At 37.1% G+C, this 17,984-nt stretch overlaps 2 protein-coding genes across 11 annotated transcripts in view; both read left to right on the forward strand.

Annotated features, from left to right (window-relative positions):
• pde4ca (phosphodiesterase 4C, cAMP-specific a) overlaps positions 1 to 10,846 on the forward strand; it is a 41,542-nt gene extending 30,696 nt beyond the window's left edge. For 5 of the 9 annotated variants that reach the window (XM_042718240.1, XM_042718242.1, XM_042718246.1 and 2 more), the window contains 14 exons: positions 725 to 766; positions 1,403 to 1,439; positions 2,663 to 2,736; positions 2,818 to 2,867; positions 2,980 to 3,092; positions 5,645 to 5,738; positions 6,312 to 6,484; positions 6,604 to 6,702; positions 6,790 to 6,954; positions 7,039 to 7,138; positions 7,224 to 7,378; positions 7,493 to 7,615; positions 7,725 to 7,907; positions 8,452 to 10,846. In XM_042718240.1, coding sequence (XP_042574174.1) covers positions 725 to 766; positions 1,403 to 1,439; positions 2,663 to 2,736; positions 2,818 to 2,867; positions 2,980 to 3,092; positions 5,645 to 5,738; positions 6,312 to 6,484; positions 6,604 to 6,702; positions 6,790 to 6,954; positions 7,039 to 7,138; positions 7,224 to 7,378; positions 7,493 to 7,615; positions 7,725 to 7,907; positions 8,452 to 8,931 — 1,888 coding nt within the window. In that variant the 3' untranslated portion in view covers positions 8,932 to 10,846. Of the gene's footprint in view, positions 1 to 724; positions 767 to 1,402; positions 1,440 to 2,662; positions 2,737 to 2,817; positions 2,868 to 2,979; positions 3,093 to 4,447; positions 5,119 to 5,644; positions 5,739 to 6,311; positions 6,485 to 6,603; positions 6,703 to 6,789; positions 6,955 to 7,038; positions 7,139 to 7,223; positions 7,379 to 7,492; positions 7,616 to 7,724; positions 7,908 to 8,451 lie in introns of those variants that run through there. The other 4 variants (XM_042718241.1, XM_042718243.1, XM_042718245.1 and 1 more) reach the window with 2 other exon arrangements.
• Positions 10,847 to 11,645: 799 nt separating this feature from the next.
• Positions 11,646 to 17,908, forward strand: LOC109055905 (ras-related protein Rab-3A-like). 2 transcript variants are annotated; one of them, XM_019073089.2, is made up of 5 exons: positions 11,646 to 11,812; positions 12,982 to 13,209; positions 13,322 to 13,440; positions 15,714 to 15,838; positions 15,933 to 17,907. In XM_019073089.2, exons 2-5 carry the CDS (start codon positions 12,982 to 12,984, stop codon positions 16,121 to 16,123), a joined length of 663 nt encoding a protein of 220 aa, XP_018928634.1. In that variant the 5' UTR covers positions 11,646 to 11,812; the 3' UTR covers positions 16,124 to 17,907. The 2 variants fall into 2 exon arrangements, with proteins under 2 accessions (XP_018928634.1, XP_042574186.1); XM_042718252.1 differs by lacking the exon at positions 11,646 to 11,812 and adding an exon at positions 12,600 to 12,742 and having other exon boundaries at positions 15,933 to 17,908.
• Positions 17,909 to 17,984: the final 76 nt, after the last annotated feature.

The following is a 17,984-nucleotide window of genomic DNA, read 5'->3' on the forward strand; positions in this document are numbered from 1 at the left end:
TCATTCAAATGGAAATACCTTAAAGGGGTCATCGGATGCTACATGCACTTTTACAAGTTGTTTGAACACAACCGCCCTATAATGATAAAAATCCACCCAGTGGTTTTTTTTAATCTGCTAAAATCTTTACCCCTTTCTCAAATCGGGGCCGATCTCAGATGCCTGTCTGTGTGACGTCACAAAGACAGTCCCATCCTATGATAGTTTGATTGACAGTAGCATTTCAGCACAGACTGGACTGGCGTCTTACCTTAGACCCGCCCTGAGTGAGCTGTCATCAGTCCACCATTGTTTCACCGCCGGAGCAGATGGTTGAGCTGTTTTGTTGTTGGATGTAATAATGAACATAGCAGTCGTCATTTACTCCCAACATCTGAGCCGCTGAAGATGCAGTGGATTACATTTGTTTCTGAAGGGAATGCGATCCCCGATCTACCTAAATGTGTTTATGTTCGCGCAAATCATTCGTGATCCAGCTTCAGCTTCAAGAAGTGAGTATAAGGTTTTTTAACCAAACTATGTTACAGATTTTCATTAAGACCCTAAAGAATCATATCAACTTGTGAAAAATGGGCATCCGATGACCCTTTTAAGGCTGGTTTACTCCACCCCAGTAAACAACATCAGCAGGGTGAACACAACCACCTACAACTGCTGTTTGTTCGAGGGACATGAACTAGTGTGTTTAATCGCAGGTCACCAACTCTTGCTTGTCTTTTCAAAGGGAAGAGAGTTTGAAGCACTGGGAAGTCAACTGGCTAAATCGGTGAGAAGATATAGAACAATACTGACCTGCCCTTGTAAGGGATGTTCCCCATTACAGAATCCAGGCCGGTTCTCTCCCCTAGACCAGTCTAACCTCAGAGCTTCCCCTGTTTACTCTTCGCCACCATAAGCATTACGCATGCCACCAAAGAGGCTTTGGAATACATGAATAAAGACACAATTCCAAGCGTGTTCCCTATAGTTCAGCTTTTCTCCCACTGCTCCTAAAATACAGTGCTTAAAATACATATGTGCATAACACACCCTATCCGAGCCCATCTGTGTTCTTATTATGTGTTTCCATAAGCTTTTAATGTAGGATATCTAATATCCCATTGGAGAATCTGAGGAACCTTCCTTATGCTGAGCTGTATTTTGTTATTTCCATCCAAACTGCATGTTAATCAAAAGCGTATTACCACCCGCTTGCTCTTTTGAATGATGGTGTGCTGTAACCTGAAGCCGACCACATCCTTAAGTCTCCACACTTAAACTCTTAGTCATTCTTGTTCACTGATCCTTAAGTAATTTTATGTGCCTCCTTTTATTATTGGGAGATTAAAGAGCTGTCTTTTCCAATACAGTATGTAATTTTTGTGTTTGATTTGTGATTTGTTAATATGTTTTTCTCTTACAGACATGGAGAAGACATGATCGTTACACCATTTGCACAGGTTAGTATTAGAGTGGGCCTTACGTAGTTGATCTGACATTAATGGGCATTTATGGACTTTGCGTCATGTGGTTTCTCTGTTGAGGAACATGGTAGTTTGACTTTGCTCTCCCTATATTTTAAAGAGAGATTAATCTCCTAATATTTAGAAGTGCTTTTTTGTGTTAGTGGAGTGTGCTGCCTTTGGCATTGGCGGGAACAGCCCTTCCGCTCTTATGTAGCATGCTTTACGTAGGATTTGCGTCACCGCTGTACTCGGTTTACAAAACAGGCTAGGAATCCAATACCGTGTTTGTCGATATGGATGCTGACAGATGAGAAATCTGCATGGCTTTGGAAATCAGATACCCTTCATGTCCTTTTGAAACTCCAAAAGAGCTGCAGAATTTCAGACAAGCCAGACATTTTACACAAATCTTTCTTTTTCTAGGTCACCTCTCTATGTAACATTTATTCTTTTAAATAATTAAATAATTTGAATAACCTGTGTTTTATCTTGTTTTAAAGTAATAATACCTAAACATTGAAAAAATAAAATGAATGTATTTGAGAAGCAAAATGGGATAATATGTTAAGAATTTCAAATAGTTTCTTGCCATTTAAGTTTACTGTACGACATAATTGTGTGAAATTTAGGTAAACTATTCAGAAGATTTTATATATATATATATATATATATATATATATATATATATATATATATATATATATATATACTATATATATATATATATATATATATATATATATATATATATATATATATATATATATATACTATATAATTAATTGTTTTTCATATAAATACTTTTATTATATAATAATAATAATTATATATATATATATATATATATATATATATATATATATATATATATATAATAATAATTATATATATATATATATATATTATAAATTGTTTACTAAATATTCTATATTCAATTCTATAAAACAATTAAAATAAAATAAAAATAGGGTAAGACAATATACTTAAAAAAGTGCTTTGAAAACATCTTACACAGTTTTTCTTTATCTTTTATTATTTTTTTAATGGTTTTTATATTTTGATGGACAATAATACAATCAAAAACATTGATTTCTGAATACAGGAATTTTTGCAATACTAAAGTATTGAGCTGTAATTGAGCTGAAGTTGCTTCAAAAAGAAAGAAAGGACTCAGGATGTGTTCTTGGCACAGACCTACATTATTGTTCTTCTCATAGATCCTTGCCAGCTTGAGGACTGTGCGGAGCAACTTTGCTGTTTTGACCCATCAGCAAGACCGTGTCCTGAGCAAGTAAGGCCCAATAAACAGTGTAATGTCTATTCAAATGCTTTTAAAGTCATGCTTGATCTCCACTGACACAAATCTCCACAGGAGGCCCACTGGAAGCAACCCACCATCCATGTGCAAGACAAGCCTTCCAGGTTAGACAACAAACTCTTGTAGAAAAGGATTACAGTACAAAGTTTATTTTCAATACATGCGATGATGAACACTGTAGTCATGAATATAACAATGCTGTGCTGTATTTTGCAGAGGAGCCGTTTCACAAGTTGGCAGTGGAGACTCTGGATGAGCTGGACTGGTGTCTCGAACAGCTCGATACTCTCAAGACACGTCACTCAGTCAGTGAGATGGCATCTAACAAGGTAGATCTTCCAAAATAAAAGATGATTCATTACTGACAGGCCTCAAATATCCCGACTGTCACCCAGGGACTTGCCCTAAGTGCTAATAACCATCTAACACAATACATCAACGCTTGCTGATAACACCACCCAAATACTCAACATGCCTCGGTATGAATTACACATGTGTCAGATGTCTATTTTAGATGGGAATAGGATTCATGCGTGTTCTGAATCGCTCCCATCCCCCGTCCGGATAGTGTGCTGAAAATGGGAATAAGAGAGTGGAGTCATGGATGAATCTGCTTCCCCCATCCTGTCTATCTCCCCTTCATTCCTGCTGGGGATTTCATAGACTGTGTGACGTGTGATTAGCCCACCCACCCACACAGCGACCACGTGCATCACGGATACATACTCTCACACACATGCGCACATATGAACACATGTTTGGGAGATTTCATTCTGGCTAACATCACTGACGTATCTGCTACACGTTCAGGAATCACCCTGCACTGGTTAAGGCGAAAAAAATATAAAAACTGAGCATGCAAAAACCTTTTAGAGTACTGACGTTAAAATAAAAGTACTGCATTTTATTGACATTGTCAAATTTGCAGTGCCATATTTACATACAAGTTTGGGTAAGATGGGACAGTTCTTGAAACAAGCTAAATAGCTATATAATTAGAGACGACTTTTGCATCATCCAGTATATTATCAAATGAAAATAAATGGAAACATTTGCTAATTTAGTTTTGAAAGCACATTGAAAATCATAAAAGGAGCAAGATGACACCAGGGGCAAGAAAAAGATTTATGCAAATTTTGTCAAAAAATATATTTTTCATTATTTTTTTAAGTTGTCATTAATGTAAAATAATCAAATGCTCTATTTAGATTTTGTTCTGATAAGTTAATGTTATGATAAATAATTAGGATAACTGAAATGTACTTCCTTTCAAACGTTTGCTGTCAGTTAGATTTCCTAATGTTTTTGAAAGAAGTCTCTTATGCTAACCAAGGCTGCATTTGTCTGATTAAAACTACAGTACATAAGGTAAAATCATGAAATATTATTACAATTTAAAGTAACTGTTTTTCTATTTTAATATATTTTAAAATGTAATTAATTCCCGTGACAGCAGCAGAATTTTCAGCAGCCATTGCTCCAGTCTTCAATGTCACATGATCTTTCAGAAATCATTCTAATAAACAATCTGATTTGGTGCTCAAGAAACATTTCTTATTGTTAACAATGTTGAAAGAATCTGTTTTTTTTATCATGAAGATTTTATTATTGTTATCAATGTTAGATTGATTTTTTTTTGGCATTAGTGTGATATAAAAAATTTTAGAAACAAATTGATAATGCCTCACACTTGTTTATTTTTCCCTCCTTTGTGTCAAAGTGAGCATCTATTTATTTCCCTCACTCATTACAATGGAAAACACATCCACACACATGCGCTCAAAGCATCAAGCGGCTCCTGAAGCTTTCAGCTTCAAACCAAGTGCACATGGTGCAGTCCCAGCCCCCTGTATCCCCCCATCCAGCCCCTGCATGTGCCCTGGAGCCGCGAGCCAATCGCACACCTCCCCCTGACCCAGCCTCTGTGACAAAACCCGTCCGATTGGCCGACATGCGGCAGCGAGTGGGGAGCTACCTGCCAGGAGGGAGAGAAAGAGAGAGAGGGGGCTGCTGGGAGGAGCCTGATCTCTCTGTTTACACATGAATCAGGCAGAGTAGGAGAGCAGAGCATGCTGCAGCGATGCAGACCCGCTCCAGCCAGCTGCACACGCTCTCAGCCTGCCACAGGTGCAGCCCATGGCAGCTGGAGCTCCCGGTGCTGGGCTGAGCTCTGCAGTGCCGCCACATTCGGTTTGGACTGCTAGACTGCTGTTGAAGCGGGGAACTCGGGCGATCTGGAATGTGTCTGTAGCATGTGCACCGGCCAGACGGAGCTTCTGTTTTGTTAAAGCTTCATTTGGTGCTGAGATGCCAGACGTCAGTTACTTGCTCTCTGTGTCGTGGATGTATGTTCAGGTAAGGCTCGTGCTGTGATTCTGCTCTTGGGAGAAGCTCTTGCATTGTTTTTATCTGAAGTTAAGAGGGATGCTCTCGTTGACACTCTATAAATCACAGATGGTGCAGCGTGTTGCTGTGAGGATGTCAGTTTGGGTGTGTTGGGGTGTTTCTGATGTCAGTGTGTGTGTGTGTGGCTTCTACAGTACTACTGTACATATTGCTGCCTCAGTCAGAAGTGTTTCATTCTGAAACCTCGTGTATGATTACATAATAACACTACACTGATGAAAGGCACTCCTCCTGCTTGGTCCAGCCCCTCATCTTGGGTGACTGTGGAAGCTGAATGAAGGCCTGTTACCACTCTTTAATGCAGTTATATTCAGATATGAGTATATCATCTGACGTTTTGCAGCACACACTTGTAGAATAAAAATGTTTTGATTTTGGTGTTGTATGGAAAAGCTCTAATTAAAATGAAATACAGTGGATTGGAGATGTTGATTCTCAAAACGCATGTGTTTTGTTCTTGTGTCCTGTTCTGCAGTTCAAAAGGATGCTGAATCGAGAACTAACCCAGCTGTCAGAAACTAGCAAGTCAGGAAACCAGGTCTCAGAGTTCATCTCCAGCACCTTCTTAGGTAAAGCCAACTATTTTGTACTTTCTCAAATTTAATACAAATGTTTTCATTTCAAATTAGATTACTAGAATAACACAAAATATTATTTATGGAAAAATCTAAATTATTAGTGTTAATGTAGTATTATTTATATATTATTATAGTATTTATTAATATTTTGAATCAGCTTGCATTTTTATATTTTAATTTTTTACTCAGTTTCAATTAGTTTAAATTTAGTATAAGTTTTAGTTATTTTATGGGCGTTTGTCATTTGTGTTTTTTATATTTAATGTATTTTTTTTTGTTAACTACTTAGCTTTAATTGATTTGAGTACTTCAGCATATTTCAGCTAGTTACTAATTGCTCACTTTTTTTTTAAGTTTCCCAATAATTGTGTATTTGTGGCAGAACATTTTGACTTAACATCGTCACTGTTACAAATTTACATAATAATGTTTGTTTGTTTTGAAGCCTAAAACTTTCCATTTATTTCCAAGTTTAAACTGCATTTTTTTCCACCAGGTTTTCAATGGGCATTTAATGAGATGTCTGTCATTGCATGTAGTTATAAAAATGAACTTGTGTTGCAGAGAAGCAACATGATATGGAGATTATGTCCCCCCCAACCAAGGAGAAGGAGAAGAAAAAGCGGCCCATGTCTCAGATCAGTGGAGTGAAGAAACCCACACACAGCTCCAGTGTCGCAGCTTCCAGCATCCCACGCTTTGGCATCAGCACTGACCAGGAAGATCTGCTGGCCAAGGTGAGCTCTCACGGCCAGTAAAACACCCTATCAGCAAACTAAAATCACCATGGTGAACATGGACCTTATCTGCAGTAATTATAACAAAGTCCAATGCTGCATCCAACTCCCTTTTGCAGGAGTTGGAGGACTTTGACAAATGGGGTGTGGATATTTTCAAGATATCGGCGTATTCTGGCAACCGACCCCTAACGGTAGCGATGTACACAATCTTTCAGGTATAAAATGTGGAATAAAAAAACTTTTCTCATGTAGTTTCGGTCAAAGCATTACAAAAACAAATGTCTTGAACCTCTGTTCCACAGGAAAGAGACCTGTTGAAATCCTTCAAAATCCCTGTAGACACATTTATTACCTACATGATGGCATTGGAGGAGAACTACCACTCAGATGTAGCGTACCATAATAGCATCCACGCAGCTGACGTGGTCCAGTCCACCAATGTCCTGCTGTCCACCCCTGCCCTGGAGGTTCGTCTCAGTCAACTCCCTTTCATCATCTGCTCATTAGTCTCTGAAGCAAGATGTTTAATATTTGCAATTCTGTTTTGCTAGGCTGTATTCACCGACCTTGAGATCTTGGCCGCAATGTTTGCCAGTGCAATACATGACGTGGACCACCCTGGAGTGTCCAACCAGTTCCTCATCAACACAAGTGAGTGGCCACGGCGGAGCAACAGCAGCTTGTCATTGTGGTTACACACTGTGTTGTTGACTAAGAGCTTAATACTTTTCTCCAGACTCGGAGTTGGCTCTCATGTACAACGATTCCTCTGTTCTGGAGAACCACCACCTGGCTGTTGGCTTCAAACTGCTGCAGGAAGAAAACTGTGACATTTTCCAGAACCTGACCAAGAAACAGAGGCAGTCGCTGCGCAAAATGGTCATTGACATGGTGAGGAAATGGAGGGAATGACGAATCTGTGAGGCAATGATGATCAGATCCAAGTCTGAGAACTACAACCAACACGTGGTTTTATTTATTTACCATGTATTTGACTCTTTGCAGGTCCTAGCCACTGATATGTCAAAGCATATGAACCTGTTAGCGGATCTCAAGACCATGGTAGAGACCAAGAAGGTGACAAGTCTGGGCGTGCTGCTGTTAGATAACTACTCTGATCGCATTCAGGTATTCTTTAAGCTTCTGTGGAGCAAAGCTATCTTATATTTTTAGAAACTATTTTTGCTTCATAAGTAAAAAGTTTATAGTTAAAAATGTGTGTTAATCAAATGCGTAGGTTCTTCAGAACATGGTGCATTGTGCTGACCTGAGCAACCCAACAAAGCCCCTGGAGCTGTACCGCCAGTGGACGGATCGCATCATGGTGGAGTTTTTTACTCAGGGGGACCGAGAGAGAGATAAGGGTATGGAGATCAGCCCCATGTGCGACAAACACAATGCTTCCATTGAGAAATCACAGGTGAGTGAGGGAAAATACTAAATAATATGCCACAAACTGGTCTTGAGGACTTTGGGCATTGAGAAATCACAGGTGAGTGAGGGAAAATACTAAATAATATGCTAGAATATAGTATAATAAAATAAAAAATAAAATAACATAAAAATAAAATAAATAAAATAAATAAATAAATAAAATAAAATAAAATAAAATAATAAAATAAAATAAAATAAAATATTTTAAAATTTATTTTTAGTTAAAACATATCTTTTAAACATGTTGAAATAAACAAAAACAATATTAACAAAATTATTAGATGAAAAAGTTAATTATATTATTATTATATAAAATACAACAACAATAATAATAATGTATCATTATGTAATAATTTTTAAGACACACACACATATATATATATATATATATATACACAGACATACTATTTATTTGAACTATATTAACAGCCTTACATAAGTAACACTTGTACATAATTATTAGTGTTTAAATCCACTGTTGTAGAATGACAATACAAACTCATATCACCTGCTCCTTCCCCGTCCATCAGGTGGGCTTTATTGACTACATCGTGCACCCGCTATGGGAGACCTGGGCGGATCTGGTTCATCCTGATGCCCAGGAGATTCTCGACACGCTGGAGGACAACCGTGAGTGGTACCAGAGCATGATCCCCCACAGTCCCACCTCCACCCCTGAGGACAAGGTCGATGTGGTCGGGATGGGAGCGATAGGTGGAGGCATCGCCTCAGCGGGGGAGAAATTCCAGTTCGAGCTGACCTTGGAGGAAGAAGGGGAGTCTGACATCGATAGTCCCATAGACGAAGAGTTCACTTCCACCACACAGGATTCCTCCAGGACAGATCCAGAAGGCAAACATCCGTCTTCAGCTCCCCGCACACAGACCGCTCGCTCCCCCGGCTGCAGGACAATGTCTTTTAAGATGGGCGAGCCGCCAGACAGTGAAGATGAAGATAGAGAACTTGACCAAGAAGGGAAAAGCGTGTCTTGCCTGCGTCTTGGAACATAACACTAGTGCACTTTTCCATTGCGTTCTTTTTTCTTCTTTTGTACCTCTTCCTCACCACCTCCCTATCCCCCTCCATCCCATTCTTAGCTTCCTCGGGTGGAGGCGACGCAGTGCAGGAGAGCAAAGGAGAGGTAGGAAAGCTTCCACGGGACGTTTTTATACAGTAGTCACCTTGCACTGGAGAAAGCTCCTACTCTACGGATTGTCAAAGCGTGAAGCTTTCTTAAAAAGTTCTCGGTCTCGTGACTTCGGGATGCCATTCGGCTTCACCGTCAAGCGTAAAACTGCCTGTGTGTGATGGACTGAGAGGAAACGTCCTCAAGTGTCTTCCTGTGACATCCCAGGTTTAAAGTTAACAAACAAGTGGAGCCGTCCGAACATATTGATCGATAAACAGGACACTTCTTATGTGAGACGTATGTGCACTAAAATGTTTTTAAAAAAGATACACTGTTGACTTAAAGCTGGTCTATTAATAGCTTAACAGAACAACTTAACCTTAACACAACAGAACATCTCAGGATTCAAAGAAATGATTGCTTTCATGTAGCAAACAGCTTGAGGGTACCCAAATAGTGACCACCGTCTTCCTTGGATCACTATAAAATCTGTAGACTAAAGTCGAGCCATTATTGTGATCTTTTCTATTAGTATGTGACGCCACCTAGTGCTTAATAAGAGTGGAACTGGAGCCACGTTTATAGGATTTACCACTCCAGCCGAACACAGTGGCTCTGTATTGTTGTTCCTTTGCACAGATTATACTCCTCTGACCGTTTTAACTTAAAACCCTTCTCACCTTTATTTGTAGGAATGCTGCTTTAATTTAAGGCATTCACATGGTTTACATATGCTTCTCGTTTATTTTTCTGTTCTGATTCATCCAAAGCATGAGCGTAAGCATTATTACATTGTACGTCACGGTTTTAAAACGGCTTGCTTCTGATATTCTAGGTAGCACTTTAGAAGATATCTGGAGTCATTCTTAATGTACAGAAGACTAGGATTCGCCGTGATCTTCAGGGTAACTAAACCAGCATGTGTACGCACCCTGTATGTAAGTTGGTCTCTGGAAGGCTGGGCTAGCTTGGAAACCCACATTAGCTGTATAGGAAGTGATCGGTGTCCTTAAACCACATGTGTACTTTCTCTCTCTTTCTGTGCTGGTCACACTGAAAAACATGAGGTATCTTAACATCTTTACAAATGTATGATGTCTAAACAAATGTTCTAAAATGAGAGCTGTGTGCTACAAGATAACACATTAAGCCAAAGTTAGTTTTCTGTGCCAGACCTTTTGTGTTTTTTGGTTATTTGGTGATTGATCAGTGCTCTGCTCTTCGCAGGGACATAGCCAATGACAGTACAAGTGCCAAGCAAGCATGATCCATGCTGTACTGTAATTTCCATGTTGCCACTGGCTAATTTCCATCAATGACATCTACTACTGTCGGTAACGTACTGATTTGAGCATTTAGTTTTCTTTTATTTTGTTATTCAAAACTGTCGATTTGTCAAGCTGAAATTTTATTTAAGAGTATTCATGATTAATAAGTCTTTCTGACGCAGTGTGCTCATTGTAAGTCCTTTTTATACCATGGTATGATTTTTTATATTGGATACAGTGAATCTTTGTATGTAAGTGGATTACAGTAAACGGGGCTTTTAATTATTGGCTATATGTTCATCTTAATGTCAGTCTGTGCTCTTTAGCAATGTTTCATGTGGTGAAAGAAATGCTGAGTGGCCATGCAAAGTTCGACTGACTGTATCCAAACAGCACACCTCTGTTTGGTCTTTTTCTGTGGCAGATCTGACAATCCCAACAGTACTGTTTACCACTACAACGCTGTTACTAATGTTGCTGTGATCGTTTTCCTGTTCCCAATGCCAATAAATGAAGAACTATTAGTAAGCTGGACTCATTTGTGTTATATTGAAACCCATTTCCATAATATATAAATAATAAATGCTCTGGTAAATTATAAGATTGCAATTGGGCAAAAATGATATAAATCATAATTATGACGTAAAGTTGAATTTATCTTATGAAAAGTTAAAATAATGACAAATGATGGCATTGGTCTAAATGATGGCACAAAAAGTCAAAATGATGACAAAAAGAATAATTATGACATTAAAAGTACACAAAAATTGCATGTTATAATTAAGACAAAAGTCGAAGTTATGACATTTCTATTGGTTGTCATAATTTTGACTGTCATATTTTATTTTGATTGTCATTATTTAGATTTCGTCATAATCATAACTTAGTGTCATTATTTTGACTTTTTATGTAATATATTATAATTATTATGAATTGTAATTTCTTGTAATTATGACTTATAATAGTGTTTTATCAAACTTTTTTTGTCCAAAATTTGTCAATCCTATAATTATGACTTTATTTCATAAAAAGACTGAAAATCATGATCTCATCATAATTTTAGCTGCGATTTTTAATCTCATAAAGATAACTTTGCATCTTAGTATGTTATGACTTAATAATAATTAAATTTAGATTTTTAGATCATAATTTCTCTTATGGCATAGTTAAGATTTTTAATCTGATAATTATGACTTTTTATCCCATAATTATGACTGTTATGATTTCATTTAAATTATGACTTGAAAATACTGAAATGGGAATCCACAGTATTAATTTAAAACGTCTCAAAAACTAGCAAATGCTCTTGTTCCTTCCTGATCTGACCGCTAAATGGCTAAGGTGACAGAGCGGACGTGTAATTGGCTCATCCACATGTCAGTCATTGTTTAGCCCCGCCCCCAGATGGCTCCCGTCGAGTGACGAAAGCAAGAGAGCGCAGGTGCACAGGCTGGGAACTGCATCCAAACCACACCAAATAAACCTCCTTTTAAGGTACGATGAGCTTTCTCTGGCAACATCTTGCATCTATTTCGAAATGAAAAAGAAGTCGCATAGAAATGTCAGGAAATCAATGGTTTGGATTTAAAAACAGCTTAAGTTAACCTTCATTTGACATCGCTAACTGGGATGGAGCATAAACAGCCTCTGCTGTATAATCCATCGCTGCATGCCACAAACTAACATGCCACCCGACTTTTGACACTCAGCACATTGTCGCCGGCAGTTATGATGAATACTGTCTGTTTGGTCGATGGGATGTTAGTCACTCACTGACCCGAATAAAAATGGAAATCAGTCCGTGTGTGTGAAGCGGATTGATGCTAACCGGAGCTCCGTATCAGCCATACAGCAGTCTCGCTCTCACAGGCTGACATTTATTTTAAACGGCTCTATTGGAAAATTAGCTCTTCAACGTAGTTGTTCTTCTTATACGCAAAGGTTTCTTGCTTTAATCTTGTACGCCAAGCCTGAGTCATATGTTTGAGTTAAGCCTCGATGTGTGCCTGGCTGCTCAGGTGGCCTGACAAATAACAGACTAAACAGAGGAATAAACATTCAGGGATTGGTTTGTCTCTATATGGGATAGAAAGAACCTCATTGGTCTTCCATGATAAAATGAGAAATTTAAAATAATCTCCCCCTGATATCAATGGTGTGCTAAAGTACTGAGCTAAGCACAGGGTTTAGCCGGTGTTGTGCCCAGTTCTGACACCTACACCTTCCAGATTACCAACCCCCTAGTATTGGTAGGTTTAGGGTTAGGTGTGGGGGAGGGGTTAGGATTAGGCAATCAGGTTTCAACAAGAGCAGGTAATAATTTGGCAGGGGTCGAAAATGGGCACAACACCGGCACAAAACCTTTGAAATCCTTGGCTACATGGACTGCATAGCTCAATCCATAAGGATACAGGCACAGTGCAGGTAACACCTTCTATTCACTTTGAAAGTAAGCCACTGTAATTAAACCAAAGCTTGAGTTTGACACTTGCTTCACCACTGTTAAAAAAAAGCATGTTCTATTGTAGAACTGTATGAATATGAGTATGAATAAGATTTAGTACATCTGCCATGTTGTTATCCATCCACTACAGTACGTCACAATATGGAAGAAAAGATTTATCACATTTCTGTAAATCACCTTCTTTGTTTTATTGTTACAGATGGCCTCAGCAAATGATGCTCGATATGGACAAAAAGAGTCTGCGGATCAGAACTTTGACTACATGTTTAAGATCCTGATCATTGGTAACAGCAGCGTCGGCAAAACCAGTTTCCTGTTCCGCTATGCTGATGACTCCTTCACACCCGCTTTCGTCAGCACTGTCGGCATAGACTTCAAAGTGAAGACCATCTACAGGAACGACAAGAGGATAAAGCTCCAAATATGGGTGAGGAGTTCCTTATCGTTTTCATTAGAGTCTTGAGTTTTGTGTTAGAGTAAGGAGTGTTTTACTGAAGGAACCAACAAGACATTTTCACTTTAACTTCTGTATATTTCAGGACACTGCTGGGCAGGAGAGGTACAGGACTATCACCACAGCATACTATCGTGGAGCGATGGGCTTCATTCTGATGTATGACATCACCAACGAGGATTCCTTTAATGCCGTTCAGGACTGGTACGATAGTGCTTATTTTTGTCTGTGGCTCATCAAATTGACACATTTGCAAAGATGCGACCTAGTTTCTGTCTAAACACAGACTGTCCTGAGAGCATGTGCGCTCAGGGTTGTTTATGGTAAATATCATTCAGCGCTAAATCCTCTAGTATTTTTATCTTAAGCTAAACATGCTTCATTCAAGCCCTTTCAGCTCCATGCGCTTTATCTCTCTCGGCGCCAAGTTTAATAGCTGCTGATGACGCGATTATTTTAACAACAACAGAAACACGGTGGGCAGCAAAATTATAGATTATTTTCACTAAGCACACAGCAGAAAAAAAACAATGCTGCAAATATAGTTCTTTTTCTAACTATCTATAATCTATGACTGTTCAAACCAGATGTGACAAGACGATTCTGATCTACATTTAGCTTTATTAATCTGTAGTCTAAGAACATTTAAAAATATATATGTAATTATATTTGGGAAAATTGATGTTAGATGACTAGGATGGAACTTAAACTTTGAAACGGTTTGTTATCTTTCTTTTCTGCTAAAGATGAGAACGTTTTGATTGTTGTAGCTACATTGTTTTTAGTAAATGCTGCTTTTAAGTAAAATAATAAAATAGAATAGATTTCTGGAGGAAAACCCTGAAAAGAAACAGTATTTTTTCTGTCAGATGGCCTCGCATGTATCTAAATGTAAAAATAGAAAACTTATAAAAATGTATTTTTATTTGTTTTATTTTTGTCTGGATCTTTGCTTGGAAGAAATGGAGGCCACACCTCTTGGAGCTTTAATTGATTACCCTTGACTTATATCATAAAGAAATACTTTGTGTGTTTTTGTAATATCTGTGTCACATATCTCCCTGTGTGTCATGGTAGATCTGACTCTTATTCTAGAATTTGATTACATTTGATTTTGAACATGGTAATGGATTACAACATATAAGTAACAGGTTGGATGTACATTAACCTAACATCTTAATTTTTTATTTTTATTTTTTTACAAAGCAGATCATAGATCTCCTATTTTGTCTATATCCTATAAAACAGTTTGGGATCAGTAAGTCTTGTAAAGTTTTTTAAAGAAGTCTCTTCTGCTCATCAAGGCTGCATTTATTCGATCAAAAATACAGGAAAAACTGTAATCTTGCTAAATGTTATTGCAATATAAAATAAAGGTTTCTATTTTAATATCCTTTCAAATATATAATTTATTTCTGTGATGCAAAGCTGAATTTCCTTCAGCCATTACTCCAGTATAAAGTGTCACATGATCCTCAAGAAATCATTCTAATTTGCTGATTTATTACTAGAATTATCAATATTGGCAACAGTTGTGCTGCCAATTTATTTTTTAATTTTTTTGGAAACTGCGATACTTTTTTCAGGATTCTTTGATTAATAAAAAGTTAAAAAGAACAGCATTTATTCAAAATATAAATCTTTTATATCGCTTCTTAACAATTTAACACATTCTTGCTGAATAACAGTTTTAATTTCTTTTTAAAAAAAAAGAAAGAATAAAAATGTACTGACCCCAAACTTTTGAACTGTAGTGTATATTGTTAGAAAAGATTTCTATTTTCAATAAATGCTCTTCTTTTTAACTTTTTATTCATCAAAGAATCCTAAAAAAAAGCATCACAGGTTTCCAGCACTGATAATTAATCAGCATATCAGAATGATTTCTGAAGGATCATGTGACACTGAAGACTGGCGTAATGATGCTGAAAATTCAGCTTTTCATCACAGGAATAAATTCGATTTTAATGTATAATAAAATAGAATAAATTAAATTTTTCCTGTATTTTTGATCAAATAGATGCAGCCTTGATGAGCATTAGAAACTCCTGTAAAAACATTAAAATTCATTCTGATCCCAAACTTTTGACCAGACGTGTATATACAATGTGTGTGTGTATATGTGTGTGTATATATATATATATATATATATATATATTATTGACAAAATATGCATTAAATATATGGCAAATGTCATCACAACCTGCTATTCTTAACATCCAGAAAGTTAACTGAATAAAAAATATGTAAACCATGCATGGAAGTAAATCTTTACCACCTGATACACAAGGATACAGTGTCAAAGGCCTATTAAAGTAACTTCTCATTATCTTGTATTTCATTTATTTTATTATTATTATTATCATTTATTTTTAATGATTAAATGTCTTTTTAACATGTTTATATATAAATTTTAATTACAGTAGTATTTAGCCAGTTCAAATGCTTTTTCTTAATGACTCGTTTACTGCTCTTAGGTCCACACAGATTAAGACGTATTCGTGGGACAATGCTCAAGTGCAGCTGGTGGGAAATAAGTGTGACATGGAAGACGAGAGAGTGGTTGCTTCCCAGAGAGGAAGACAGCTGTCTGAACAGCTAGGTGGGTTTTCCACCTGAATTTCCTTCATGTTTTCTCGTAGCTCTTAGTTTAATTTGAATATAATAGTGCCTTTAACTTCTTTTGACTGTCACAGGCTTTGAGTTCTTTGAGGCCAGTGCCAAGGACAACATTAACGTGAAGCAGGCATTTGAGCGACTGGTGGACATAATCTGTGAGAGGATGACAGAGAATCCAGAGTTAGCGGAGCCGTCCACTACAGGAAACAGGCAGGGCCCTCAGCTCAGTGAGCAGCCGCAGCGCTCCCACAAAGACTGTGCTTGCTAAGGGTCTCTCACAACCTCTCCACCATTCCCAGTGGATTCAACAATGGACGCTCTAGGAAAGAAAGCTTTGGTAAGAGAAGAGCTGATGGGATGCAGCTGAGAACCTGTCCTCTCTCTGTCCCTTTTGTGAGATTGACATCAGTGCGTTTCTGTTTCTCTTATATTGATATCAGTAACCAATGCTCCTCTCATTTCTTAAGAATTTGAATAATTTAATAACTTTTTGACTTTGGGGTTAAACTAATTCCAGCGTGAAATTGGGTGAATCACATTTTGTTTTGGTACACTGTTGCTAAATGTTCATGAGCGTTTCTAAGGTATGTTTTTGGATTCATCAAGTTCAAATTATCAACACAAATATCCTCAACACATTGCCAGGAGATATTTTATTATTCCCTAAACAGAAAAGGATACATTGGGACCAGGTTGTTTTGTGGAAGCCATCAGCATAAAGGCTCATCCCAAGATGAAATGTATGAATGAATCAATTGTTCATCAGTACTGTTTCGCTCTTAATTTTTTAATTAAAGAGTGAAAATGAAATGCACACTAATTAATTTGCTCCCTATTATTTTTTAAATAACAGCAGGTGTATTTTGTAAAACATATATTATATTATATAAGCAAAAATGGTATATGATGGTGATGATAGATGTAATTAGGAAAAAATAATTATGATGTTCTTAATTGCTGCTTGTTTTGTAATATCAAGTGTATTTTCAGTTACATGTTCTGCTTTTACTCCGGTTCCTACATACAGGTGGTCTCAAACTCCTCATTTTACCATAAAGGAAGTGTGTGAGTGTGTGTGCATGTTAGTATGTCATCCTAGTATTTTGTAGATGTTTAGTTTTTACAAGCATAGATGAGAATTACTGCTGTTTTACGGGCTGAAAACACAATAAAAACTTTAATGAAAAGAGAAACTAAATCAAAGAATAGCAGCTAATGAGTTTCTGGACTAGACTGTATTTTGAAAAGACTGTAATATTAAAACAAAATGCATTGTGATTTGCTTGAAGTTCTCATTTAGGCATTAGAAAACGGATACTATATGCACTAGAGTATTAACATATGTAAATGCACACAATAATGTTAATTTTGTTAGGTAATTAGGTATGTTGAGTTACTGCATTATTTATTGCTTATTTATTTAAATGTGTTTTTTCGTTGGTGTATGTGTTCTGTGTTAGATTAAGAGGGCTTATACTTATAGAACAGTTTTTAAACACAAAAGGCAATGAAGGTTTGTAAAAGTATGTGTTGATTTCCCCCTATGCAATTCAGAAGCTTTGTTATACCAAATAGTCACTGGATATGCAGGGATATTGTCTGTATGGTAACTGATGATTTATACCCTTCATTTAAAACCTTTTTTACAGTCCAACAAATAGCAAACCACTGGGATTTCCTTTTTTATACAGAGAAATTTGACAAAATAGTTTGCTTTTTATGCAGAGTAATCACTGTTAAAGTAGAAGCCATAAAACTGAGTTTTGGTTTTGATACTTTTTTTTTTGTTTTTTTGTAGTAGGCATTTTGAGTATTGTTTGTTTTGTAATTGTACAGTAGTCATTCAGTTCCAGCACTATGACATATGTCATTTTAAAAATTTAATTTTTTAATTGATATACATCATGCTGTGTTTCACTCTGGGAGATAATGGTAAGAATAAACCACTGTATTAGCAAGTGATACAAGCACGACACTGTCATGAGTTCTGTGAGAATCAAGTGACCACTTGCATCCGTTTTTTGAGTTCAATAAAAAGCTATGTTTGAAATCTTTTGTGACTTATTGCCGTCATTGTTGACCTTTTACATTGTCTTGACAAAGAGGGGCCTCAAAAAGTTGAGCTCCAC

The sequence above is a fragment of the Cyprinus carpio genome, chromosome B2, assembly GCF_018340385.1.
Source record: "Cyprinus carpio isolate SPL01 chromosome B2, ASM1834038v1, whole genome shotgun sequence".
Taxonomy (NCBI): domain Eukaryota; kingdom Metazoa; phylum Chordata; class Actinopteri; order Cypriniformes; family Cyprinidae; genus Cyprinus; species Cyprinus carpio.

Coding starts and splice junctions, on each gene's coding strand:
- LOC109055905 (XM_019073089.2), top strand. CDS start 12,982: ATGGCCTCAGCAAATGATGCTCGATATGGACAAAAAGAGTCTGCGGAT. Junction 13,210..13,321: donor GGATAAAGCTCCAAATATGG/GTGAGGAGTTCC, acceptor TGTATATTTCAG/GACACTGCTGGGCAGGAGAG. Junction 13,441..15,713: donor TTTAATGCCGTTCAGGACTG/GTACGATAGTGC, acceptor TACTGCTCTTAG/GTCCACACAGATTAAGACGT.